Genomic DNA, 27,346 nt, shown 5'->3' with positions numbered 1-27,346 from the left:
GATGCAGGGAGCGAACTTGTGATTGGTCGCTCTGAAGTGGATTTCATTGGTCTTTTCCGCTGACCAATCACCGTCTGTTTAGCCCGCCAATGAAATGAGGGCGAAAATTACTGTTCGACTTCCAACGAATCTTCAATTTCAAAAACCCCGCCAATAATTTTTACAATGCGGATTATGTTAATAAATTCACCATTAGCCAAAGATTTCCAAACACTTTTTATTTCCTTTTGCCGTATTCCATATTACCTTCCAAATTCCAGGATGTTACAATCAGGTTTAAATTCGGGTTCAGTTTCATACGTTCTGTAACGGGACATATTCCAGCTCAATCTTTGTACAATTTGGGAATCACAGATCATGGATCGATCCTCCGCACAGGCGGGATTGAGACCAGAACTGGGAGTTCTTCTGTGAAAAGAGAAGAGGGACACAGGGTTCAAACTCCCTGTTCTGGTCTCTGTAAGAACTCCCAGTCTGGGCCGTTGCACTCGGAATCTCGGATTAATAAGCGGGTTGACCCGAACTAGAATTTTTTTTATATTGTAAAGGGCTTGAGAGAGAATGAGGTGACTAAAGTCTGAATTTCACCTCCTAAAACAAGATCATAATTCATTGGCAGGCGGCCAGGGACAGTGTGTGCACTTTACTGGGAGGGAAATTCATCAGTGAAGCTAAGGTTGAACTGGACAGTAAAACCGCTTATCTGAGAATTCAAATCTAAATCTACAGCTGGAACTTTAAATGTTGTCAAACACTTGCTCAGGAAATAACTACAGTAAATTGAGTTTAAAGGGTGATGTGTTTGTGCAGCTCTTTCAGAGACGTTGTGGGTGGCTCTTAAAAGAGCCGTTGTGTTTCTGGTTTGTTGTATCAGGACAGAGTGGAGTTTTACTTGGAGCTGGTGTACTTGGTCACCGCCTTTGTCCCTTCCGACACGGCGTGCTTGGCCAGCTCCCCGGGCAGCAGCAGGCGCACGGCGGTCTGGATCTCCCGGGAGCTGATGGTGGATCGCTTGTTGTAATGGGCCAGGCGGGAAGCCTCACCCGCGATGCGCTCAAAAATATCGTTCACAAAAGAGTTCATGATGCCCATGGCCTTGGAGGAGATGCCGGTGTCGGGGTGAACCTGCTTCATCACTTTGTAGATGTAGATGGAGTAACTCTCCTTCCTCGACTTCCTGCGCTTCTTACCGCCCTTCGGTGGTGTTTTCTTGATCACTTTCTTGGCGCCTTTCTTGGCAGTAACTGATTTCTTCTCTTCAGGCATCGTCTTGTTCAATCCGACCCAGACATGACGTAAACTTAGCTCGGAGCTCGCATTATATAGGCAGCGCCACACTCCGCCCACAGCCCTATGCTAATGAGGGATGGGTGAAGGCAACGATTGTGATTGGTTCACTCGCTGCGTTGTCAATTTCTATTGTTCTGTAATTCTCTGATTGGTCTCTTTAAACATCCAATCAGATTTACTGCTCGCCACAATCTCAAATTCTTGAATTAGGTCATCAGTTATATCCCCTCCCGAGCCATATTCTGTTCTTTATCGATCTAGATGTCTACATGTTCGACAGACATTGACCGGTTTGTAACCGAGATTGCCTGAGGGTCACTTCTGGTCAGGACTTGGGAGTCCTTCTATGAGGCAAAAGGCCTTCACTGTCCTTCCGCTCTCCTCCCACCGTTTAATTCAACACCTTTCTTATCTGTCACTGCTGTAACTACATTAGTTGTTTCAGTGTTACCTTCACCTGGAATATGCCGTACCTTCTGTGCCGTAAAGGGCCTATTTCCCTTAGCACAGGAGGCATAAATGTAAAGTAATTGGTAGAGGATTTAGAGGGGAAATATCTTCACGCAGGCTGCGGTCTGAAACTCACTGCCTGAAAGGGTGGTAGAGGCAGAAACCCTCACCACATTTAAAACTACTTGGACGTGCACTTGAAGTGCCGTAACCTGCAGGGTTACGGACCGAGAGCTGGAAAGTGGGATTCGGCTGGATAGCCTTTTGTTGGCCGGCACGGACACGATGGGCCGAAGTGGCCTCATTCCGTGTTGTAAGCTTCTATGATAAATGTCTATAATTCTGAAACTAAAAGGATATTCCGTCCATCGTGCATATACTGATTTAAAACATATAGACCTTGGCGAAAAATATATATCTATACCGAACAAAATGTAAATGAACTGTATCTCCCTCCCTCCCCTCCTCTCCCCCCGTGAGGCGGTGGGTGGCACTTAGACGAGCCTTTGCTTTCTGCTTGGGGGAGAGGGTCGCGTTGAATCCATAGAAAGTGCGGCCCTGCCGTTTCAGAGTGTACAGCACATCCATGACAGTGACTGTCTTGTGCTTGGCTGCTCAGTGTCGGCCTAAACTGACCGGCTTAGGAGAGAAATACACAGCCCGGAACGACCGGAGATCCCGGGAACAGAACCAGCATTCAAACTCTCAACCAGACCAGAATTAAACTAGGCCCTTTTAATAACCGCCGACTTTCTTCATACAGCTTTCATTGATAGATTAAATAATATTTAGGGAACCGGTTGCGGTATTTATACAATTTTTGAGTCTCTGACAACTGTAGATTAATTATTAGTTGCTAACTAGAACAGTTTGTGTGAGCAGAAAACCATAATGCAGATACCAGGAACTGAAAACTCCCGCATACAGGTCTGAAATAGACCAATTTATTGGTACCTGAAAACAAGGTCTCCATTAATACAGTAAGCAGCCCTTTCACATATATTGTGAGTGGCTCTGACGAGCCTTTGGGTTATAAGTTTAAATCTTGTCCGCTTTACTTGGTCTTGGACGAAGTGGTGGTTTTCTTGGGCAGCAACACAGCCTGGATATTAGGTAGCACCCCGCCCTGAGCGATGGTCACCTTTCCCAGCAGCTTATTGAGCTCCTCGTCGTTGCGGATGGCCAGCTGCAGGTGTCTGGGGATGATGCGGGTCTTTTTGTTGTCGCGGGCCGCATTGCCGGCCAGCTCCAGGATTTCAGCGGTCAGATACTCGAACACAGCAGCCATGTAGACCGGGGCTCCGGCACCCACACGCTGAGCGTAGTTCCCCTTTCGCAGGAGCCTGTGAACACGGCCCACAGGGAACTGCAGTCCGGCTCGGGAGGAGCGAGACTTGGCCTTGGCCCGAGCTTTACCGCTGGTTTTTCCTCTTCCAGACATTTTCACAATCCACAGGTTCAGACAAGGAATGAGAAACTCCTCCCACATCTGCCCTTCTTATACCTTCTGGAGGGATGCAGGGAGCGAACTTGTGATTGGTCACTCTATCATGGATTTCATTGGCTGTTTCCGATGACCAATTACAGTCTGTCTAGTCCACCAATGAAAGGAGGGCGGAAATTACTGGTTCTCAACAGCCAGAACCGAACGATTTTTTAAATTCAAAAATCCCGCCAATAATTGTTAAAATTGCGGATTATGTTAGCAACTTCACCATTAGCCAAATACTTTAAAACACTTTGTTTCCTTTTGTCTTATTCCATGTTCCCCTTGCAAATTCCAGCCTGTTACAATCAGGATTAAATTCGGCTTCAGTTTCAAACTGTCTGCAACGGGCGGGACTCAGTCCCCACTGATTGTGTAACGGGACACATTCCAGCTCCATCTTTGTAAAAGTGAACTTCTTTTCACAGGAGCTGCTGTGGGAGTGAGACCAGAACTGAGAGTCCTTCTGTAAAAAGAGAAAAGGGACAGAGTGTTCAAACTGCCCCTGTTCTAGTCTCGAAGAACTCCCATTCTGGGTTGTTACACTGCGGGGAGTCTCGGGTTAATAAACGGACTGAGCGCAACGGAATAAAAAAAACATGTAAAAAGGGCTTGAGTGAGAATGCGACTGAAATCGGAGTTTCCCCGCCCCCCAAAATAAATTCGTCGGCAGGCGCTGTGAATGAACGAGTCTGAGAACAAAGGGAAAGCGACCAGGGACCGTGTTTGTAGTTTACTCACTGCAGCAAATTCCAGAGACGCCAAGGTCACGCCGGTCAGTGAAGCTTTTTATGAGAATTCAAAACTAAATCTGCAGCTGGAACTACAAAGGTTCTCACACACACTTGTTCGGGAAATAATTACAGTAAATTCAGTCTAAAGGGAGATGTATTTGTGCAGCTCTTTCAATGATGTTGTGGGTGGCTCTTAAAAGAGCCGTTGTGTTTGGGGTTTGTTGTCAGGACAGCGTGGAGTTTTACTTGGAGCTGGTGTACTTGGTCACCGCCTTTGTCCCTTCCGACACGGCGTGCTTGGCCAGCTCTCCGGGCAGCAGCAGGCGCACGGCGGTCTGGATCTCCCGGGAGCTGATGGTGCGGCGCTTGTTGTAATGGGCCAGGCGGGAAGCCTCACCCGCGATGCGCTCGAAAATATCGTTCACAAACGAGTTCATGATGCCCATTGCCTTGGAGGAGATGCCGGTGTCGGGGTGAACCTGCTTCATCACTTTGTAGATATAGATGGAGTAACTTTCCTTCCTCGATTTTCTGCGCTTCTTGCCGCCCTTCGGTGGTGTTTTCTTGATGACTTTCTTGGCACCCTTTTTCGAAGCTGGTTTCTTTTCCTCAGGCATCGTCTTGTTCAGTCAGTTACAGATATGAAGGAAATTCTGCTCCGGGCTCGTATTATATAGGCAACCCCACACTCCGCCCACATCCCTATGCTAATAAGGGATGGGTAAAGGTAACGATTGTGATTGGTTCATTAGCTGCGTTGTCAATTTCCATTGTTCTGTATCTCTCTGATTCGATGTTTAAAGGGACCAATCAGATTTATTGCTCGCCACAATCTCAAATTCTTGAATTGAGTCATCAATGACATCCCCTCCCGATTTATACTCCGTTCTTTATGTTTCTGTTCTGCTCTCAGGCAAAAATGGTTAATGACGGCCAAACTTATAAGGAAGGTTAATTCACGTTTTTTCCTATATATACATTCAATAATCTGAACAGCAAACTCGCTGCTGTGTATGTCGATCTAGATTTCTACATGTTCGAGACATTGACCGGTTTATAACTGAGATTGCCTGAGGGTCACTTCTGATCAGGACTTGGCAGTCCTTCTATGAGGGCAAGGGACCCTCACTGTCCTTCCGCCCTGATGCTGCCTTCATCCCATCGTTTAATTCAACACCTTTCTTATCTGTCACTGCTGTAACATGGATGTAACAGCATGGATTTATGAAGGGGAGTCATGTTTGACAAATTTGCTGGAATTCTTTGAGGATGTCATGAACAGGGTGGATAATGGGGAAGCCGTGGATGTGGTATATTTGGACTTCCAGAACGCATTTGACAAAGTTCCACATAAAAGGTTACTGACTGCACAAGATAAAAGTTCACGGGGTTGGGGTTAATATATTAGCATGGATAGCAGATTGGCTAACAAACAGAAACCAGAGAGTGGGGATAAATGGTTCATTCCCGGGTTGGCAATCAGTAACCAATGGGATGCCACAGGGATCAGTGCTAGGACCCCAACTATTTATGATCTATATTAACGACTTGGAAGAAGGGACCGAGTGTAATGCAGCCAAGTTTGCTGACGATACAAAGATGGGAGGAAAAGCAATGGGTGAGGAGGACACTAAAATTCTGCAAAAGGATATAGACAGGCTAAGTGAGTGAGCAAGGATTTGGCAGATGGAGTATAATATTGGAAAGTGTGAGGTCATGCACTTTGGCAGAAAAAAATCAAAGAGCAAGTTATTATTTCAATGGTGAAAGATTGCAAAGTGCTGCAATGCAGCGGGACCTGGGGGTACTTGTGCATGAAACACAAAAGGTTAGTATGCAGGTACAGCAAGTGATCAGGAAGGCCAATGGAATCTGGCCTTTATTGCAAAGGGGATGGAGTATAAAAGCAGGGAAGTCTAGCTACAGTTATACAGGGTATTGGTGAGGCCACACCTGGAATACTGCATGCAGTTTTGGTTTCCATATTTACAAAAGGATATACTTGCTTTGGAGGCAGTTCAGAGAAGTTTCACAAGGTTGATTCCGGAATGAGGGGGTTGACTTGAGGAAAGGTTGAGTAGGTTGGGCCTTTACTCATTGGAATTCAGAAGAATGAGAGGTGATCTTATCGAAACTAAGATTATGAGGGGGCTTAACAAGGTGGATGCAGAGAGGATGTTTCCACTGCTAGGGGAAACTAGAACTAGAGGGCTTAATCTTAGAATAAGAGGCCGCCCATTTAAAACTGAGATGAGGAGAAATTTCTTCTCTGAGGATTGTGAATCTGTGGAATTCGCTGCCTCAGAGAGCTGGGACATTGAATAAATTTAAGACAGAAACAGACAGTTTCTTAATGATAAGGGAATAAGGGAATATGGGGCAGGGAAGTAGACCCGAGTCCATGATCGTATTAAATGGCGGAGCAGGCTCGAGGGGCCGTATGGCCTACATTTGCTCCTATTTCTTATGTTTTTATGTTCTTATGTTCTAACTACATTAGTTTTTTCAGTATTACCTTCATCTGGAATGCCCCGTAAATGTCTATGATTTGAAGACTAAAAGGACATTCTGTCCATCGTGTATATGCTGATTTAAAACACCTAACACCACAATATAGATCTTGGCAAAAAACATATCTATACAGAACAAAGTGTAAATCAACTATCTCGCCCCCGTTCCCCAGGTCACTGCTCTCTCTGTGAGGAGGTGGATGGCTCTGAGAAGAGCCTTTGTGTTGTGTTTGGGGGAAAGGGTCACGTTATTCAGCCGCCGAATCCATAGAGAGTGCGGCTCTGCTGTTTCAGAGCGTACACCAGATCCATGGCAGTGACCGTCTTGCGCTTGGCGTGTTCAGTGTAGATGACCGCATCCCTGATCACATTCTCCAGGAAAATCTTCAGCACCCCGCGGGTCTCCTCGTAGATCAGGCCCGAGATCCGCTTGACACGGCCACGGCGAGCCAGGCGGCGGATGGCTGGTTTGGTGATGCCCTGGATGTTATTACGGAGCACTTTATGGTGCCGTTTGGCTCTGCCTTTACCCAGTCCTTTGCCTCCTTTACCTCCTCCAGTCATGATGATTCTTTACTGAAATCGCCGCTGAATATTAATCTCTCGCCTTACCCATTGTCTGTTGAGACCACCAATGAAACGAGGGTGGAAATTCCTGTCCACAACAGTCACACCTCGAAACATTTTTAATTTCAAAAATACCGCCAATAATTTTTTAAAGTGCGGATTATGTTAATAAATGCACCATTAGCCAAAGGTTTACAAACAGGTTTTACTTCCTTTTATTTTATTCCATATTTCCCTTACTAATTCCAGGCTGTTACAATCAAAATTAAATTTGCGTTCACTGTCAATCTGTCTGTAACGGACGGCAATCAATCCCCACTGATTCTGTAACAGGGCACATTCCAGCTCAAACTGTGTAAAAGTTGGGAATCACAAATCATGGATTGATCTTCCGCACAGGCGGGAGTGAGACCAGAACTGGGAGCCCTTCTGTGAAAAGGGAAGAGGGATAGAGTGTTCACACTGCTTCCCATTCTGGTCTCTGTACAAACTCCCATTCTGGGTTTTTACACTGCAGGGAGTCCCGGGTTAATAAACGGATTGACAGTAACAGGAATTGAAAAATAAACTTATAAAGGGCTTGCGAGAGAATGAGGTGCAGGACATTCTAAAAAGGGAGGGAGAACAGCCAGTTGTCGTGGTGCACGTTGGTACCAACGACATAGGTAAAAAAAAAAGGGATGAGGTCCTACGAAATGAATTTAAGGAGCTAGGAGCTAAATTAAAAAGTAGGACCTCAAAAGTAGTAATCTCGGGATTACTACCAGTGCCACGTGCTAGTCAGAGTAGGAATCGCAGGATAGCTCAGATGAATACGTGGCTTGAGCAATGGTGCAGCAGGGAGGGATTCAAATTCCTGGGGGATTGGAACCGGTTCTGGGGGAGGTGGGACCAGTACAATCCGGACGGTTTGCACCTGGGCAGAATCGGAACCAATGTCCTCGGGGGAGTGTTTGCTAGTGCTGTTGGGGAGGAGTTAAACTAATATGGCAGGGGGATGGGAACCAATGCAGGGAGATAGAGGGAAACATAAAGGAGGCAAAAGCAAAAGACAGAAAGGAGATGAGGAAAAGTGGAGGGCAGAGAAACCCAAGGCTAAGAACAAAAAGGACCATTGTACAGCAAAATTCTAAAAGGACAGAGGGTGTTAAAAAAACAAGCCTAAAGGCTTTGTGTCTTAATGCAAGGAGTATCCGCAATAAGGTGGATGAATTAACTGTGCAAATAGATGTTAACAAATATGATGTGATTGGGATTACAGAGACGTGGCTCCAGGATGATCAGGGCTGGGAACTCAACATCCAGGGGTATTCAACATTCAGGAAGGATAGAATAAAAGGAAAAGGAGGTGGGGTAGCATTGCTGGTTAAGGAGGAGATTAAGGCAATAGTTAGGAAGGACATTAGCTTGGATGATATGGAATCTATATGGGTAGAGCTACAGAACACCAAAGAGCAAAAAACGTTAGTGGGAGTTGTGTATAGACCTCCAAACAGTAGTAGTGATGTTCGTGAGGGCATCAAACAGGAAATTAGGGGTGCATGCAATAAAGGTGCAGCAGTTATAATGGGTGACGTTAATATGCACATAGATTGGGCTAACCAAACTGGAAGCAATACGGTGGAGGAGGATTTCCTGGAGTGCATAAGGGATGGTTTTTTAGACCAATATGTCGAGGAACCAACTAGGGGGGACGCCATCTTAGACTGGGTGTTATGTAATGAGAGAGGAATAATTAGCAATCTCGTTGTGCGAGGCCCCTTGGGGAAGAGTGACCATAATATGGTGGAATTCTGCATTAGGATGGAGAATGAAACAGTTAATTCAGAGACCATGGTCCAGAACTTAAAGAAGGCTAACTTTGAAGGTATGAGGCGTGAATTGGCTGGGATGGATTGGCGAATTATACTTAAGGGGTTGACTGTGGATGGGCAATGGCAGACATTTAGAGACTGCATGGATGAACTACAATTGTACATTCCTGTCTGGCATAAAAATAAAAAAGGGAATGTGGCTCAACCGTGGCTATCAAGGGAAATCAGAGATAGTATTAAAGCCAAGGAAGTGGCATACAAATTGGCCAGAAATAGCAGCGAACCTGGGGACTGGGAGAAATTTAGAACTCAGCAGAGGAGGACAAAGGGTTTGATGAGGGCAGGGAAAATAGAGTACGAGAGGAAGCTTGCAGGGAACATTGAAACGGACTGCAAAAGCTTCTATAGATATGTAAAGAGAAAAAGGTTAGTAAAGACAAACGTAGGTCCCCTGCAGTCAGAATCAGGGGAAGTCATCACGGGGAACAAAGAAATGGCAGACCAATTGAACAAGTACTTTGGTTCGGTATTCACGAGGGAGGACACAAACAACCTTCCGGTTATAAAAGGGGTCGGGGGGTCGAGTAAGGAGGAGGAACTGAGGGAAATCCTTATTAGCCAGGAAATTGTGTTGAGGAAATTGATGGGATTGAAGGCCGATAAATCCCCAGGGCCTGATGGACTGCATCCCAGAGTACTTAAGGAGGTGGCCTTGGAAATAGTGGATGCATTGACAGTCATTTTCCAACATTCCATTGACTCTGGATCAGTTCCTATAGAGTGGAGAGTAGCCAATGTAACCCCACTTTTTAAAAAAGGAGGGAGAGAGAAAACAGGGAATTATAGACCGGTCAGCCTGACATCGGTAGTGGGTAAAATGATGGAATCAATTATTAAGGATGTCATAGCAGTGCATTTGGAAAGAGGTGACATGATAGGTCCAAGTCAGCATGGATTTGTGAAAGGGAAATCATGCTTGACAAATCTTCTGGAATTTTTTGAGGATGTTTCCAGTAGAGTGGTCAAGGGAGAACCAGTTGATGTGGTATATTTGGACTTTCAGAAGGCTTTCGACAAGATCCCACACAAGAGATTGATGTGCAAAGTTAAAGCACATGGGATTGGGGGTAGTGTGCTGACATGGATTGAGAACTGGTTGTCAGACAGGAAGCAAAGAGTAGGAGTAAATGGGTACTTTTCAGAATGGCAGGCAGTGACTAGTGGGGTACCGCAAGGTTCTGTGCTGGGGCCCCAGCTGTTTACACTGTACATTAATGATCTAGATGAGGGGATTAAATGTAGTATCTCCAAATTTGCGGATGACACTAAGTTGGGTGGCAGTGTGAGCTGCGAGGAGGATGCTGTGAGGCTGCAGAGCGACTTGGATAGGTTAGGTGAGTGGGCAAATGCATGGCAGATGAAGTATAATGTGGATAAATGTGAGGTTATCCACTTTGGTGGTAAAAACAGAGATACAGACTATTATCTGAATGGTGACAGATTAGGAAAAGGGGAGGTGCAAAGAGACCTGGGTGTCATGGTACATCAGTCATTGAAGGTTGGCATGCAGGTGCAGCAGGCGGTTAAGAAAGCAAATGGCATGTTGGCCTTCATAGCAAGGGGATTTGAGTACAGGGGCAGGGAGGTGTTGCTACAGTTGTACAGGGCCTTGGTGAGGCCACACCTGGAGTATTGTGTACAGTTTTGGTCTCCTAACCTGAGGAAGGACATTCTTGCTATTGAGGGAGTGCAGCGAAGGTTCACCAGACTGATTCCAGGGATGGCAGGACTGACCTATCAAGAAAGACTGGATCAACTGGGCTTGTATTCACTGGAGTTCAGAAGAATGAGAGGGGACCTCATAGAAACATTTAAAATTCTGACGGGGTTAGACAGGTTAGATGCAGGAAGAATGCTCCCAATGTTGGGGAAGTCCAGAACCAGAGGTCACAGTCTAAGGATAAGGGGTTAGCCATTTAGGACCGAAATGCGGAGGAACTTCTTCACCCAGAGAGTGGTGAACCTGTGGAATTCTCTACCACAGAAAGTTGTTGAGGCCAATTCACTAAATATATTCAAAAAGGAGTTAGATGAGGTCCTTACTATTAGGGGGATCAAGGGGTATGGTGAGAAAGCAGGAATGGGGTACTGAAGTTGAATTTTCAGCCATGAACTCATTGAATGGCGGTGCAGGCTAGAAGGGCCGAATGGCCTACTCCTGCACCTATTTTCTATGTTTCTATGTTTCTATGAAATCTGAGCCTCATTCCCTAAACAAGCTCTTAATTCCTTGGCAGGCGCTGTAAATGGGAACGAGCGACAAGGAATCGTGTTTGTAGCATGAATGGCGGGAAATTCAACAGCGGCCCCAACGTCGAACCAGACAGTGAAGCTGCTTATGAGAATTCAAAACTAATTCCACAGCTTGAACTGCAAAGGTTCCCAAACACACTTGTTCAGGAAATAATTACAGTAAATTGAGTCTAAAGGGTGATGCGCTTTCGGTCTTTCAGAGAGGTTGTGGGTGGCTCTTAAAAGAGCCATTGTGTTTGGGGTGTTCCCTCAGGACAGCGTGGAGTTTTACTTGGAGCTGGTGTACTTGGTCACCGCCTTTGTCCCTTCCGACACGGCGTGCTTGGCCAGCTCCCCGGGCAGCAGCAAGCGCATGGCGGTCTGGATCTCACCGGAACTGATGGTGTCAGATTATGGTATGAGAGTGTGTATTTTATTCTGTACTTGTCTATCTCTGGTATATGAATGTGGCGTTTAGTCTGTACCTGTCAGTTACTGGTATATGATTGTTGGGGTTACTCTCTACCTCTCAGTTTCGGTTATGTGATTGTGGGTTTTAATCTGTACCTGTCACTCTCTAGTATTTGAGTGTGGTGTTTATTCTGTATCCATTTGTCTCTGGTATGTTAGTGTGGATTAATCTGCACCTATCAGCTGCTATGTGAGTGTGGGTTTATTCTGTACCTCTCGGTTCTGGTATATGACTGTGGGATTAATCTGTACCTGTCAGTTTCTGGTATGTGAGTGTGGTCTTTAATCTGTACCTGTCAGTCTCTGGTATGTGACTGTGTATTTTTTCTGTAACTGTCAGTTTATATGTGAGTGTGTATTTTATTCTATACATTTCAATCTCTGGTATGCGAATGTGGGGTTTAACCTGTACCTGTCAGTTTCTGGTATGTGAGTGTGGGTTTAATCTGTACGTATCAGTTTCTGGTATATGAGTGTGGGGTTAATCTGTACCTATCAATTTCTGGTCTATTATTGTGGGCTTTAATCTGTACCTATTAGTTTCTGGTATGTGAGTGTGGGTGATATTCTGTACTTGTCTGTTTCTGGTATGAGAGAGTGGTTTTAAGATGTACCTTTCAGTCTTTGATATGTGAAAGTGGGGATTAATCTGTACCTGTCAGTTTCTGGTATTTGAGTGTTGGTTTTATCCCATAGCTGTCAGTTTCTGGTCTATGTGTGGGGTTTAATCTGTAACCATCAGTTTCTGGTAAAAAGTGTGTGGTTTAATCTGTATCTGTCAGTTTCTGATCTATGAGTGTGGGTTTAATCTATACCCATCAGTTTCTGGTGTGCAAGTGTGGGTTTCATTCTGTATATTTCAGTATCTGGTATATGAATGTGATATGTTTCAATAGTGAACCTGCATTTGATCCTACCACTCTGTGTGGCTGTAAGATTCACAATGAAACTCAGCCACTTCGGATCACTGTTGGACTGACAGCTTCTGCTGCCTGTGATAACAGGATTGAGGTCAGTTCTGTGTCTCTGCACTCTGTGAGTGATAATGTACTTACTGTATGCGAGAAGGAGCTGCCTGCACTTTGTCTTGTGTTCTGGGTGGAAGAAATATCATATTTATACTGGCTCAATGAAGTATTTTGCTTTGAGAATAATAATACCAGAAAAATATTAGTTATGATATGGACAACTGATGGGGAAAATATAAAATAAAGTTGTAATGAATGTATATGTTTATAATAAAGTAAAGTATCTGGAGAGAGGAAACCATGATACAAACAGTGTTCTTGTCTGACCTCACTGCAGTACAGCAGCACTCAGATTTTCCACACCAGGTGTGTAGGACGGTTCTATAGAAAGTTATCAGCAACCAGACACAACCCAAACCCAGCACTGGTCCATGAATGGGATCACCCGATTAATACAATCGAGGTTTATATCCTCCACTCCCATAGGACTACCTGTAAAATTCTGAATCGCTTTCTGGATTATAACCACAGGTACCTGGGCTGTACAACAATTGTTCTCAGTCTATTGGAACCGAGTTAAGTGCCTGTGCAGTCAACAGAATGTCACAGAGCCCGGATCATGATGTATCTGAGGGAGCGACAATGTATCTCTCGATCACCTTCAACACGGATCTGGAGAACTCAATGCACCGAAACAAAATTACCAAATTTGAAATGTCTACTTTCTGTCCTGGTGCCTGCAATAGATACACTTTGTGACACTCCTCACATCCTCACTGTCAGGCTGTGTTTCCACTGTTCAATGTCCAAGAAGGGCAGACACGGTGAGATTGGGACTGAATCAGGAACATTCACTACTGGTTTGGTGACAGAAACCAGCAATGATTTGAAAGAGTGTGGTGATTAACTTTCTCTGTTACCTTACACTGTACACACACAGCCCGGGATATCTCCGCTCCCTTCCCGCACTCACTCCATGTTCCAAAACTACTTCCTGCTCCATTCTGCCTCTTACAAGCAGCCCCCGATTCCCCGACACAAAGCCCATTTAAGGAAACAGTCTCAATGCGACGAGCTGCTGTAAGGAGGCTGCTGTTTGCTCCCTTACTCTGGCCTGGAATATCTCCGCTCCCTGATGTGTTCAACGATCATCAGCCCAGCACAGAGGAAATGGCAGCCACTGGCAGAGCTGGGGAAGGGGAGCTCGCATGTGCCCTTCCTGTCAGTTTAAATACTGGGCGGGAGACAAGTGGGGGGGGGGAGGCGGTGTTGGGGGGGAGCAGGCAAGTATTTCAATGCTGGAGCGTGAAGCTTGGAGGTGAATCTGGAAGCTCAGAGGCCGCTGTCTCTGCTCAATCTGTCACCCTGTATTGTTCAGACTATGGGATGTGAGTGTGGGTTTTACACTGTATTGTTCAGACTATGGGATGTGAGTGTGTGTTTTACACTGTATTGTTCAGACTATGGGATGTGAGTGTGTGTTTTACACTGTATAGTTCAGACTATGGGCTGTGAGTGTGTGTTTTACACTGTATAGTTCAGACTATGGGATGTGAGTGTGTGTTTTACACTGTTTCATTCAGACTATGGGATGTGAGTGTGTGTTTTACACTGTATTATTCAGACTATGGGATGGGAGTGTGGGTTTTACACTGTTTCGTTCAGACTATGGGATGTGAGTGTGTGTTTTACACTGTATAGTTCAGACTATGGGATTTGAGTGTGTGTTTTACACTGTATTGTTCAGACTATGGGATGTGAGTGTGTGTTTTACACTGTATCGTTCAGACTATGGGATGTGAGTGTGTGTTTTACACTGTATAGTTCAGACTATGGGATTTGAGTGTGTGTTTTACACTGTATTGTTCAGACTATGGGATGTGAGTGTGTGTTTTACACTGTATCGTTCAGACTATGGGATGTGAGTGTGTGTTTTACACTGTATAGTTCAGACTATGGGATGTGAATGTGTGTTTTACACTGTATAGTTCAGACTATGGGATGTGAGTGTGGGTTTTACACTGTATAGTTCAGACTATGGGATTTGAGTGTGTGTTTTACACTGTATTGTTCAGACTATGGGATGTGAGTGTGTGTTTTACACTGTATTGTTCAGACTATGGGATGTGAGTGTGTGTTTTACACTGTATAGTTCAGACTATGGGCTGTGAGTGTGTTTTACACTGTATAGTTCAGACTATGGGATGTGAGTGTGTGTTTTACACTGTATAGTTCAGACTATGGGATGTGAGTGTGTGTTTTACACTGTATAGTTCAGACTATGGGATGTGAGTGTGTGTTTTACACTGTATAGTTCAGACTATGGGATGTGAGTGTGTGTTTTACACTGTATTGTTCAGACTATGGAATGGGAGTGTGGGTTTTACACTATATAGTTCAGACTATGGGATGTGAGTGTGTGTTTTACACTGTATAGTTCAGACTATGGGATGTGAGTGTGTGTTTTACACTGTTTCGTTCAGACTATGGGATGTGAGTGTGTGTTTTACACTGTATAGTTCAGACTATGGGATGTGAGTGTGTGTTTTACACTGTATAGTTCAGACTATGGGATGTGAGTGTGTGTTTTACACTGTATAGTTCAGACTATGGGATGGGAGTGTGGGTTTTACACGATATAGTTCAGACTATGGGATGTGAGTGTGTGTTTTACACTGTATAGTTCAGACTATGGGATGTGAGTGTGTGTTTTACACTGTTTCGTTCAGACTATGGGATGTGAGTGTGTGTTTTACACTGTATAGTTCAGACTATGGGATGTGAGTGTGTGTTTTACACTGTATAGTTCAGACTATGGGATGTGAGTGTGTGTTTTACACTGTATAGTTCAGACTATGGGATGTGAGTGAGTGTTTTACACTGTATTGTTCAGACTATGGGATGTGAGTGTGTGTTTTACACTGTATAGTTCAGACTATGGGATGTGAATGTGTGTTTTACACTGTATAGTTCAGACTATGGGATGTGAGTGTGTGTTTTACACTGTATAGTTCAGACTATGGGATGTGAGTGTGTGTTTTACATTGTATAGTTCAGACTATGGGATGTGAGTGTGGGTTTTACACTGTATAGTTCAGACTATGGGATGTGAGTGTGGGTTTTACACTGTATAGTTCAGACTATGGGATGTGAGTGTGTGTTAAATTTTATATGAATCAAAAAGCAGAATGTTTAAAAGAGGAGAGACTTGTAAATGTCGTTATTCAGGGGGATTTGAGTGTCATTGTGCACGAATCACATATCGTTAACTTGCAGCTACTGCAAGCAATTAGGAAGGTAAAGGATATGTTGGCCTTTATTACAAGGGGTTTGGAGTATAAGAGTAAAGAAATGTGGCTGCAATTATGTAGGGCTTTGGTGAGACCACACCTGGATTACTGGGCACAGTTTTGGTCTCATTGCCTAATGAAGGATATTAGAGGGGGTGCAACATTGAATCCTGGGATAGGGAGATTGAGTGAAATGCACCTATACACTCTGGAGTTTAGAAGAATGAGAGCTGAGCTCATTGAAATCTAAAAAAAATCTTAGAAGTCTTGGCAGGGTAGATGCTGTGAGGATGTTTCCCTTTGCTGGATAGTCTAGATCTAGGGGTCATAGTCTCAGGATAAGGGATCGGACACTTAGGACTGAGATGAGGAGCAATGTGTTCACTCAGAGGGATGTGAATCTTTGGAATTCTATACACATAGGTCTGAGACACTCAGTCATTGAGTATATTCAAGACAGAGAACAAAGAGAATCAAGGGAAATGGGTATCAGGCAGGAGTTCAGGGTGAAGTTCAGCCATGAATGTAATGAATTGCGGAGCAGGCTCGAGCGGCCTTACCGCCTGCTATTTCTTATTCTCTTATAGCTGTCAGTATCTGGTACATGAGTGTTGTTCTTTCTTCAGTTTTTGGTGGGCAAAAGTGGGTTTTATTATACACCATGTCAGCTTCTGGAATGTGACTGCGAGTTCCACTCTGTTTTTGCCTGTCTCCGGGATGTGAGTGTGGATTTTACTCCGTACCTGTCGGTCTCTGGTATGTCAATGTGGGTATTACTCTGTACCTGTCAGTTTCTCATATGTGATTGGGAATTTATTCTGTACTTGTCAGTTTCTGTTATGTGAGTTTTATTCTGTACCTGTTATTTTCTGAATTTGTAACATGGGTTTTCCTCTGTACCTGCCAGTTTCTGGGATGTGAGTGTAATTTTTTGTCTGTACCTGTCTGTTTCCGGTATCGGAATGTAGGTAAAACTATGTAGTTCTCAGTCTCTGGGATGTGAGTGTGCGTTTTACTCTGTATCAGTCACGTCTTTGGTATGTGAGTGGGTTTTATTCTATAGCTGTCTTTCTCTGCTATGCGAGTGTGATTTTACACTTTATCATTCAGACTCTGGTATGTGAGTGGGGTTTTATTCTGTACCTGTCATTTTCTCGTTTGTTAACGTGGGCTTTAATCAGTTCCTGGCAGTTTCTGATATGCGAGAGTGGATTTTAGCCTGTATCTGTCAATTTATGATATCTCAGAGTGGGTATCTCTCATTGTCTTTTATGTAAGTGTAAGTTTTACTCTGTATAGCTTAGTCTCAGATATGGGAGTGCAGAATTTACTCTATAGCTGTGTGTGTGTGATGCAAGTGTGGATTTTACTCTGTATCTGTTAGTCTCTGATGTGAGAGTGAGAGTTTTACTCTGTATCTATTAGTCTCTGATGTGAGAGTGTGAGTTTTACTCTGTATCTGTTAGTCTCTGATGTGAGTGTGTGAGTTTTACTCTGTATCTGTCTGTTTCTGGTATGCAAGTGTGGTTTTCCTCTATCATTCAGGCTCTGGGATGAAAGTGAGAGTTTTACTCTGTATGTTAATATCTGTGATGTGAGTCTGGGTTGTACTCTGCAACTTTCATTTTCTCAAATTTGAGTTGGGTTTTATTTTGTACCTGTCAGTTTCTAGTATATGAATAGGGGTTTTAATCTGTACCTGTCAGTTTCTGCTGTGATAGTGCTGCTTTTGTGCTGTATCTGTCAGTTTCTGATGTGTGAGTCTGTTTTAATCTATACCTGTTAGGCTGTGGGATGTGAGCATGTGTTTGACTCTGCATCGATCAGTATCTTTTATGTGGCTGTTGATTTTGCTCTGTAGCTGTCACTCTCTGGGATGTGAATGTGGGTTTGACTCTGTAGGTGTCATTTTCTCATGTGTGAGTATGTTATAGACTGTATGTGTCATTCTCTGTGGTGTGAGTGTGGGCTTTACTCTGTATCTGTCAGTCTTTGGAATGTGAGTATGGTTTTAATCTTTATCTGTCAATTTCTGGTATTTGTCTGTTGTTGTTACTCTCCAATTGTGAGTTTCCAGGATGTGATTGTGTATTTTAATCAGTACCTGCCAGTTTCTTGTACCGGAGTGTGGATATTAGTCATATCTTCCAGTCTCTGGTATGTGAGTGTGTGTTTTACTTTATAACTGTCTGACTCTGGGATGCAAGTGTATTTTATTCTGTATTTGCTGGTTTACAGAATGTATTAACAAAAACTGAGAGGTACAGAATAAAAGTTATGTGAATATCCATTTTACTCTGCACCAGTCACTTTCCGATATGTGAGTGTGGATTTTAACCTATATCTGCCAGTCAGTCAGTGTGTTACCATATGTGATTGTGATTCAATCTCAATCCGTCATTCACTGTGCCCGAGAGTATGTATCATTCTGTCTCTCTCAGTCCCTGGTACTGTTTGTAGATTGGGATCCATTCTGTGTCTCTCAGTCCCTGGCACTGTGTGTAGGTGTGGGGTTCATTCTGTCTCTCTCAGTCCCTGGTACTGTTTGTAGATTGGGATCCATTCTGTGTCTCTCAGTCCCTGGCACTGTGTGTAGGTGTGGGGTCCATTCTGTGTCTCTCAGTCCCTGGCACTGTTTGTAGGTGTGGGGTCCATTCTGTGTCTCTCAGTCCCTGACACTGTTTGTAGGTGTGGGGTCCATTCTGTGTCTCTCAATCCCTGGCACAGTTTGTGGGTGTGGGATCCATTCTGTGTCTCTCAGTCCCCGGCACTGTTTGTGGGTGTGGGGTTCACTATGTCTCTGTTAGAATGGTGATGTGTGTGAGTGCAAGAGTTATTATGTAATTGACAGTCTCTTGTTGTCAGCTATTCTTGCTGTGTGACTGTTGGATTCTGTTCCTTCTTTAGGCCTATGCTAGTTTGAGATTATCCGTGATTGTCTCAGGAGGAGGTTTGGTTCAGTCCATTACCTCCGTTTCTCTGCTCTTGTATGTTAGTTGCTGGGTTTGAGAGTCAGTGTACCGACACCAGTGTGGATTGACACCGTGTCAGTCAGTCCTTGTGTGTGAGCAAGGGAGTGAAAATGGATCTGCCTCTCAGAGCGATATGTTTGGACTTTGAAACAACATCTTATTGTACTGTTCCAAGTGACTGTGGGATTCATAATGTAACTCTGGGATTCGGATCACTGTGGGACTGACAGCTTCTGCTACCTGTGACAATATGATTCTGTGTCTCTGCGCGCTGTGAGTGATAATGTACTTACTGTGTGTGAGAAGGAGCTGCCTGCACTGTTCCTTGTGTTCCAGGTGGCGGAAAGATCACATTTATTCTGGGGGTGAAGTATTTTGCTCTGAGAATAATAATATGAGTAAAATATTAGGTACAAGTCATGGACAGGTGCCCATAGACTATAACAATAAAGTTATAATTAATGTGTTTCTTTATAATAAAGTAAAGTATCTGGAGAGAGGAATGCGCGATACAAACAGTGACATTGTCTGACCTCACTGCAGTACAGCGGCACTCAGATTCTCTCATCATCATCATCATCATCATAGGCGGTCCCTCGAACCAGGATGACTTGCTTCCACGTGAGCTGACAGATGTTTCAATGAAGGACCTGATATTCCAATCCTGACTCCAATTGAAAGGGTGGAAGATGCCTGTGCGTGGATTTTTTTAACGTGTGGTGACCGTTGCACATCAGCCACCACACAGGCTTGACAGAGCTAGGACTTTATCCAGTGGCAAGGGTAGACCAGGACTGGAGACCTGCTCGGCTGCACAGACCTAGTGCGCACAGACCCAGTGTGGGCTGGCCTGTGCTGCCCCTGGGCCATCGGCTCTTCTGGGCCCTGTACCCTCATTCGCCGCACCTCCGTCACAATCTCTCATCGCTCCTCCACCACAAACATTCGCCGCACCTCCGCCATGATCTCCCACCGCACATCCATTACAAACATTCGCCGAACCTCCGCCACGATCACCCACCGAATCTCAGCCAGATTCCCTCAATGCCCCTCCGCCTCGATCACTCACCACACCTCCGCCACGACCATGAGCAGAGGAGCGGGACGGTCGTGGCGGAGGTGTGGTGAGTGATCAGATTCACCACACCAGCTGTGTCAGACGGTTCTATCATCAGTTATCAGCATCCAGACACAACCCAAACCCAGCACTGGTCCATGAATGGGAACACCCGATTGGCACAGTCCAGGTTTATATCTCCCACTCACATGGGACAATCTGTAAAGTTCCGAATCGTTTCCTGGATTATAAGCACAGGTATCTGGGCTGTACAACAATTGTTTTCAGTCTAATGAAACAGAGTTGAGAGCCTGTACAGTTAACAGAATGTCACAGATGTATCTGAGGGAGCGACAATGTATCTCTCGATCACCTGCAACACGGTTCTAGAGAATTCAACACACCGAAACAAAATAACCGATTATTGAAATGTCTCCTGTCACACTCCTCTCCTGGTGCCTGCAATAGATGCACTTCGTGACACTTCTCAGTCAGGCTGTGTTTCCACTGTTCAATGTCCAAGAACAACAGACACTGTGAGATTGGAATTGAATCAGGAACATTCACTACTGATTTGGGGAAAGAAAGCAGCACTGATTTGAAAGAGCGAGGTGATTTACTTTCTCTGTTACCTTACACCGTACACACACAGCCCGAGAATGGCTTCTCCCTTCCCCCACTCACTCCATGTTCCAGAACTAATTCCTGCTCCACTCCACCTCTTACAGACAGCCCCGACTGCCGCTGAACTTACCCCGACTCAAAGCCCATCTGTGGACACAGTGCTAATGTGATGAGCTGCTGTAAGGAGGCTGCTGTTTGCTCCCTGACTCGGGCCCGGGATATCTCCGCTTCCTGATGTGTTCAACGATCATCAGCCCAGCACAGAGGAAACGGCAGCCGCTGACAGAGCTGGAGGAGGGGAGCTCACATGGGCCCTTCTTGTCGGTTTAAACACTGGGCGGTGAGAGCGGGGAGCAGCATGTATTTAGTGCATGCTCAGACCATCTTTTTGTCACTATTTAAATCAGCAAAAATGGGATTGTTTCACAAGTTGCTTTTATCACTAATTAAATGGGCCACATTGAGAGAATTTTAATTATAATCCGAATTACCAACAAAATGATTCGGTGAGCCGGACACTGGAGTGGGATTTCCTAGAGAGTTTTACTCTTTCCGTCAGTCTCTGGTGTGTGAGTGTGTCCCTGTCATTTCTGATAGGGGACTATGGGTTTTACTTGCTGCATATTATTGTTCTGATGGGTTTTATTCTGTACCTGTCAGTCTCTGCTATGGGAATGTGGGTTTTATTCTGTACCTGTCAGTCTCTGCTATGTGAGTGTGTGTTTTATTCTGTATCTCTTAGTTTCTGCTATGTGAGTGTGGGTTTAATTCTGTTCCTATCAGTTTATGCTATGGGAATGTCGGTTTCATTCTGGACTCGTCAGTCTCTGATATGCAAAAATGGGTTTTACTCTACCTGTCAGCTTCTAGTATGCGAGTGTGGGTTTTTATCCTCAGTTTATGGTGGGAGAGTGTGGGTTTTATTCTGTAGCTGTCAGTCTATGTTGTGAAAGTGTGCATTTTACTCTGTACCTGTCAGTTTCTAGTATGTGAGTGTAGGTTTTATTTGTACCTGTCAATCTCTGGAATGTGAGTTTGGGTTTATTCTATTTTAACCTGGCTATGAAACCTGCTCCCTCGCGGCATAGGTGTCCTCTGGAAATAAACTCAGCAGATCAGTACGAATCGCTTGCCGATTATTCAAAAGTTTCAGATAAATGCAGAAAATGACCAAACTGCTTCAAAAACAGACACAAGCTGTCAAAAATAATGGAAAACAAGGCCCAGTAGATTTAGAGAGAGAGCTCGGGCTGGTGGGAATCCATCACTGGATCGTTCACATAAGCCGAGTGGATTAATTTGGTGATAGTACGAATTCACTGGTAGGTATTTGATGAGTAAGGTAAATAATCACCAGATTGGAATTTATCTTTTTCTTGTAACATCACAGAAAAGTGGATCGCAAGCAGGGTGGAGGAATTTGGTGATAGTAGGAATTCATTGCAAATTATTGACCTGGTTAGGAAATTGACTGAGCTGCAGGAGACAGAGGGTAGGGACAAAGGTTGGTTCTCAAGTTGACAGGATGTGGTGTCCCACAGGGATCTGTGTTGGGGATTCAACTATTCCTAGTATTTATTAATGACTTAGTTGATGGCATAGAAAGTCATATATCTAAATTTGCCGCTGAACACAAAAGAAAGATGGCATTGCAGGCAGTGTAGTTGAAAGCATCAAATTACAAAGGGATAGCGATAGATTAAGTTCATGAGCAAAGCTGCGTCAAATCGATTTCAATGTAGACAAATGTGAGGTCATCCACTTTGGACCTAAAAAGGATACAAGAGGGTACTTTCTAAATGGTAAAAAGCTAAAAACAGTGGAAGTCCACAGAGACTTGGGAGTCCAGGTACAGAGATCATTAAAATGTCATGAACAAGTACAGAAAATAATCAGAAAGGCTGATGGAATGCTGGTTTTTACATCTAGAGCACTAGAATACTAGGGGGTAGAGGTTATGCTGCAGCTATACAAAGCCCTGGTTAGCCAACACCTGGAGCACTGTGAGCAGTTCTGCGCATCATGCCTTAGGAAGGTTATATTGGCCTTGGAGCGAGTGCAGCGTAGATTTACCACAATGATACTCGGACTCCAAGATTTAAGGTATGAGGAAAAATTACACAAATTAGGGCTGTATCCCCTAGAATTTAGGTTAAGGGCTGATCTGATCGAAGTTTAAGATATTAAGCGGAACAGATGGGGTAGATCGAGAGAAACTATTTCCGCTGGTTGGGGATTCTGGGACTCGGGGCATAGTCTAAAAATTAGAGCCAGAACTTTTAGCAGTGAAATGAGGAAACACATTTATACATAATGGGTGGTAGAAGTTTGGAACTTGCTTCCTCAAACACCAATTGATGCTAGGTCAGTTGTTAATTTTAAATCGGAGATTGATAGCTGTTTGTTAACTAAAGGTATTAAAGGATCTGGTCAAAGGTGGGTATATGGAGTAAGGTCACAGATCAGCCAGGATCTCATTGAATGGGGGAACAGGCTCGAGGGGCTCAATGGCCTACTCCTGTTCCTATGGAGCAGTTGCCAGGACTGGTGAAATAATCCAAATAAAGATTCATTTGCCGAGACTCTGCAGCAGTTGTTTTCTGCTGTTAAATACCAGAATCAAATTGATCAGAATGCACCAATTGAAACAGAAAATTCAGCACTTTCTGGGGAGGTGAATGGCCGAGACACATTGATACTGAACTGTATTTAGTGAGCAACAGAACAAGGAGGAAGAGACAATCTCACACAGACACATACACACACGTAGAGACATACCCACAGAAGCACATACACAAGCACGTACACATTCATATATCAAAATATATACATAAACACATACACAGCCACAAAGATTGACACACATACACTTCTCTAATTGGCGAGTAGCTCGGAGCTGTGGATGAGCAGAGATTTTTCAGGGCAGGGGTATAAAATAATACGGAGGTAAAGCAGGTGGAAGGAGTTAAGAGACAGATCAGCCCTGATCTCACTGAATGGGGGAACAGGCTCGAGGAGCTGAATGGCCTGTTCCTGTTCCGATGTTCCTTCCTCCACTTTATCTCCAGTGTCACTATCAAGCACTCCCAGGGCACATACAATACTGAGCACTCTCTACATTACCTTGTCATTACTACTGTCACTCTGTCCCCAGCCCTACTCCAGACCATTTCTGTTCCTGAATTTATAAACTAGGAAAATGTAGAAACGATAAATCCTCGGGACTGGATGAATTGCATCCGCGCAAACTAAACCATGCAAAGGAAGAGCCCATCGAGAGAATTGTGTTCAGTTCTGGACCTCACGAATGATGTATTAGCTTTAGCGGGGGTGCAGCACAGATTCAGCAGATTGCTACCAGGGCTAAAAAGGATTAAATTATGAGGACAGGTGGCATAGACAAGTCTTTTACTTCCTTGAAGATAGAAAATTAAGGATGATATCATTGACATGTTTTAGATGATAGAGAGATACTATTTCATCTTGTGGGAGAGTCCAGAACAAGGGGAATAAACTTAAAAGTTAAAGCTAGGCCGTTCAGGAGTGAGGCCAGAATGCACTTCTTCACACAAAGGTCAGTCGCAATCTGGAAATCTCTCCCCCAAAAAGCTGGAGCTCAACTGAAACATTCAAGACTCAGACTAACTGATTTTTGTTAGGTTGGGTTCTGTGTCTATATATTGACACACAAAGACAAACACACACACACACAGACATGCTGAAACACACACATGGGTTAAGGGTGTAGGTGGACTGAAAGGGATTAAGCAGACTTTTAAAGGCACTTGTTCGTCAGTCCGTCTGCCGATTTCGGGCCTGGTTTGGTACAAATCTGACCTCTCACCAAGGACTCTGTTTGAACTCACCAAATTCATTTTACACAAGTCCTTCAGATTGGTAGGGGTGAAAGGTCAGTATTTTGACCCTCTGTGACACCCAGCCCATTGCTGAAGATTGTTTCGAGTGCTGTACCATGTCTTTTCAGAATTCACGATAGAATTACATAGTATTCACTTCAGAGAAACAGGCCATTCTGCCCAACATGTCCATGATGGTGTTTATGCTCCACACGAGCATTTTCTCACCTTAGTTCACCTCACCCTATCATATCCTCGATTCCTTTCTCTCTCATGTACGTATCTAGCTTCCCCTTAAAGGCGCTCAGCTATTCACCTTAACTCCACATGCTAGCAAGCTCTACATTCTAACCACTCTCTGGGTAAAGAGGTTTCTCCTGAATTCCTTATTGGATTTATTAGTGACTATCTTATATTTAGTTCCTAGTTTTGGACTCCTCACAAGTGGTAACATCTTCTCTACATCTACCCTAACAAACAGCTTCTTAATTATAAAGATCTCTATGAGCCTTCTCTTTTCTAGAGAAAGAGCCCCAGCATGTTCAGCCATTCTGGATACTTATAACCTCTCACTTCTGGTGTCATCCTTGGAAATCTTTTTTGCAACAGCCACAGTGCCTGTATATCTTTTTCATAATATGGAGACCAAAACTGAACACAGTATTCCAAGTGTCGTCCAACCAAGGTTCTATATACATTTAACAAAACTTCTCTGCTTTGCAATTCTCTTACCCTAGAAATGAAACCCAGTGCTTTATTTACATTTCCATTGCCTTGTTAACCTGCTTTTAATGATTTGTGCATCTGTTCCCCTTGATCACTGGTGGGCAAAATACAGCCCATGGGCCATATCTGGCCCGCCAAGACATTCTATCCGTCCCGCTGGATGGGACAGAAATAGAACGCAAGCCAGATCTCGAGCTGCACATTCTTCTATCCACTTTCACTTCTCATGAGTCAGAGACAGACCTGAACTGCAGCCAAGGAAAAAACATAGTAATACTTCATTTAAATTAATAATTCGCCAAAGCGATTCTCTCTGGCCTGATCTTAAAAGGATCCGTTGAGTAATTCTCGGCGCCAATGGCAGACATCAGTACCCAGAATGCACTGTGTACTAGAATATGCCCTATCCAATTTAGAGTGGAGTCATGGCTGCTCATCTCCACAAATCTTTTACCGAAGAAAGTGACTGGCACTGCATCTCTCTTCTCCCGGTACAATGGCAGGGGAGTTCTCATCTGGCACCAATTGGGACGGCATTAGTAATCTTTGCAGAGGGACATAATGATGACTGAGGTGGGAAAATGATGCTGACACAGGCTCTAAAGGGGGTACAGTTCTATTTCACAGCACTGATTTACAGAGACCAGAAGATACCACAACATTTTCAACTTTTATCTTTGATTCGGTCCAAGTCAGCATGGATTTATGAAAGGGAAATCATGCTTGACAAATCTTCTAGAATTGTTTGAGGATGTAACTAGTAGAGTGGACAAGAGGGAGCCAGTGGATGTAGTGTATTTAGACTTTCAAAAGGCTTTTGACAAGGTCCCACTCAAGAGATTAGTGTGCAAAATTAAAGCACATGGTATTGGGGGTAATGTACTGACGTGGTTGGCAGACAGGAAGCAAAGAGTAGGAATAAATTGGTCCTTTTCAGGATGGTAGGCAGTGACTAGTGGGGTACCGCAAGGTTCAGTGCTGGGACTCCAGCTATTTACAATATACATTAATGATTTAGACAAAGGAATTAAATGTAACATCTCCAAGTTTGCAGATGACACTAAGCTGGGTGGCAGTGTGAGCTATGAGGAGGATGCTAAGAGGCTGCAGGGTGACTTGGACAGGTTAGGTTGTGAATGTGCATGAAGAAGTTGTGAATGTATCAGTTGAAGAGGATCATGGGAAGATAGCTAAAAGAAAATGTCAAGCTGCGATATTTACAATGTCGACACAAAAAGGGGTTACTCAGTGTTGTGGTCAAACACGAGTTACGCGAAAAAGCAAAGTCAGGCATGAGTCAGACGAGAGACTGCTATAACCAGCCGTAAAATAGGGAAATGCAATGTAAAACGAAACTGTAAACACATCCCTGGAGCCCACCCTATTTGGAGAGTTGTTAGCCTGCAATTGGGTATGCTATGGGGGAAGCCGACCAATGATTGTATAAACTGAGTGTCACTCAAATATGTTCTGCTGTAACAATGTATAAATATTGAGCTTTTGTACTGTTACGAGACTTGTCAAGAGAGAGGTGAACAGGCTCAAATCGAGGGTGTTCCCTTTATCTTAACAGGTCCCTGCCGGAGAATCTCTAATAAAGGTCTTATGTTGCGAAGACTAAAAGTGTTCGTGTGTCAGTGAATTCGCTGAAACAGATTGAAGAGAAAAGAATCCGTATCAACAAGGTGAGAGGGCAAATGCATGGCAGATGCGATATAATGTAGATAAATGTTTGGTGGTAAAAACAGGAAGGCAGATTATCTGAATTATGACAGGTTAGTAAAAGGGGAGGTGCAACGAGACCTGGGTTTCATGGTACATCAGTCACTGAAAGTTGGCATACACATACAGCAGGCGGTGAAGGCGGCAAATGGCATGTTGGCCTTCATAGCGAGAGGATTTGTGTATAGGAGCAGGGAGGTCTTACTATAGTTGTTCAGGGCCTTGGTGAGGCCACACCTTGAATATTGTATACAGTTTTGTTCTCCTAATCTGAGGAAAGACATTCTTGCTATTGAGGGAGTGCAGCGAAGGTTCAGCAGACTGATTCCTGGGCTGACAGGACTGACATATGAAGAAAGACTGGATCGACTAGGCTTATATTCAATGAAATTTAGAAGAATGATAGGGGATCTCATAGAAACATATAAAATTCTGACGGGATTGGACAGGTTAGATGCAGGAAGAATGTTCCCGATGTTAGGGAAGTCCAGAACCAGGGGTCATAGTCTAAGGATA

At 44.1% G+C, this 27,346-nt stretch overlaps 2 protein-coding genes across 2 annotated transcripts in view; both read right to left on the bottom strand.

Moving 5' to 3' along the window:
- LOC139273731 (zinc finger protein 664-like) overlaps positions 1-19,179 on the bottom strand; it is a 316,000-nt gene extending 296,821 nt beyond the window's left edge. The window contains exon 1 of the mRNA XM_070890794.1: positions 19,138-19,179. The gene's annotated coding sequence lies outside the window, so the exon portion shown is untranslated. The remainder of the gene's footprint in view (positions 1-19,137) is intronic.
- LOC139273735 (histone H4-like) lies at positions 6,723-7,034 on the bottom strand. The gene has a single exon (XM_070890796.1). The coding sequence runs from the start codon at positions 7,032-7,034 to the stop codon at positions 6,723-6,725; it is 312 nt and encodes a 103-aa protein (XP_070746897.1).
- Positions 19,180-27,346: the final 8,167 nt, after the last annotated feature.

The sequence above is a fragment of the Pristiophorus japonicus genome, chromosome 9 (assembly GCF_044704955.1).
Source record: "Pristiophorus japonicus isolate sPriJap1 chromosome 9, sPriJap1.hap1, whole genome shotgun sequence".
Classification (NCBI taxonomy): domain Eukaryota; kingdom Metazoa; phylum Chordata; class Chondrichthyes; family Pristiophoridae; genus Pristiophorus; species Pristiophorus japonicus.
This window is presented reverse-complemented; position numbering and strand designations above follow the sequence as displayed.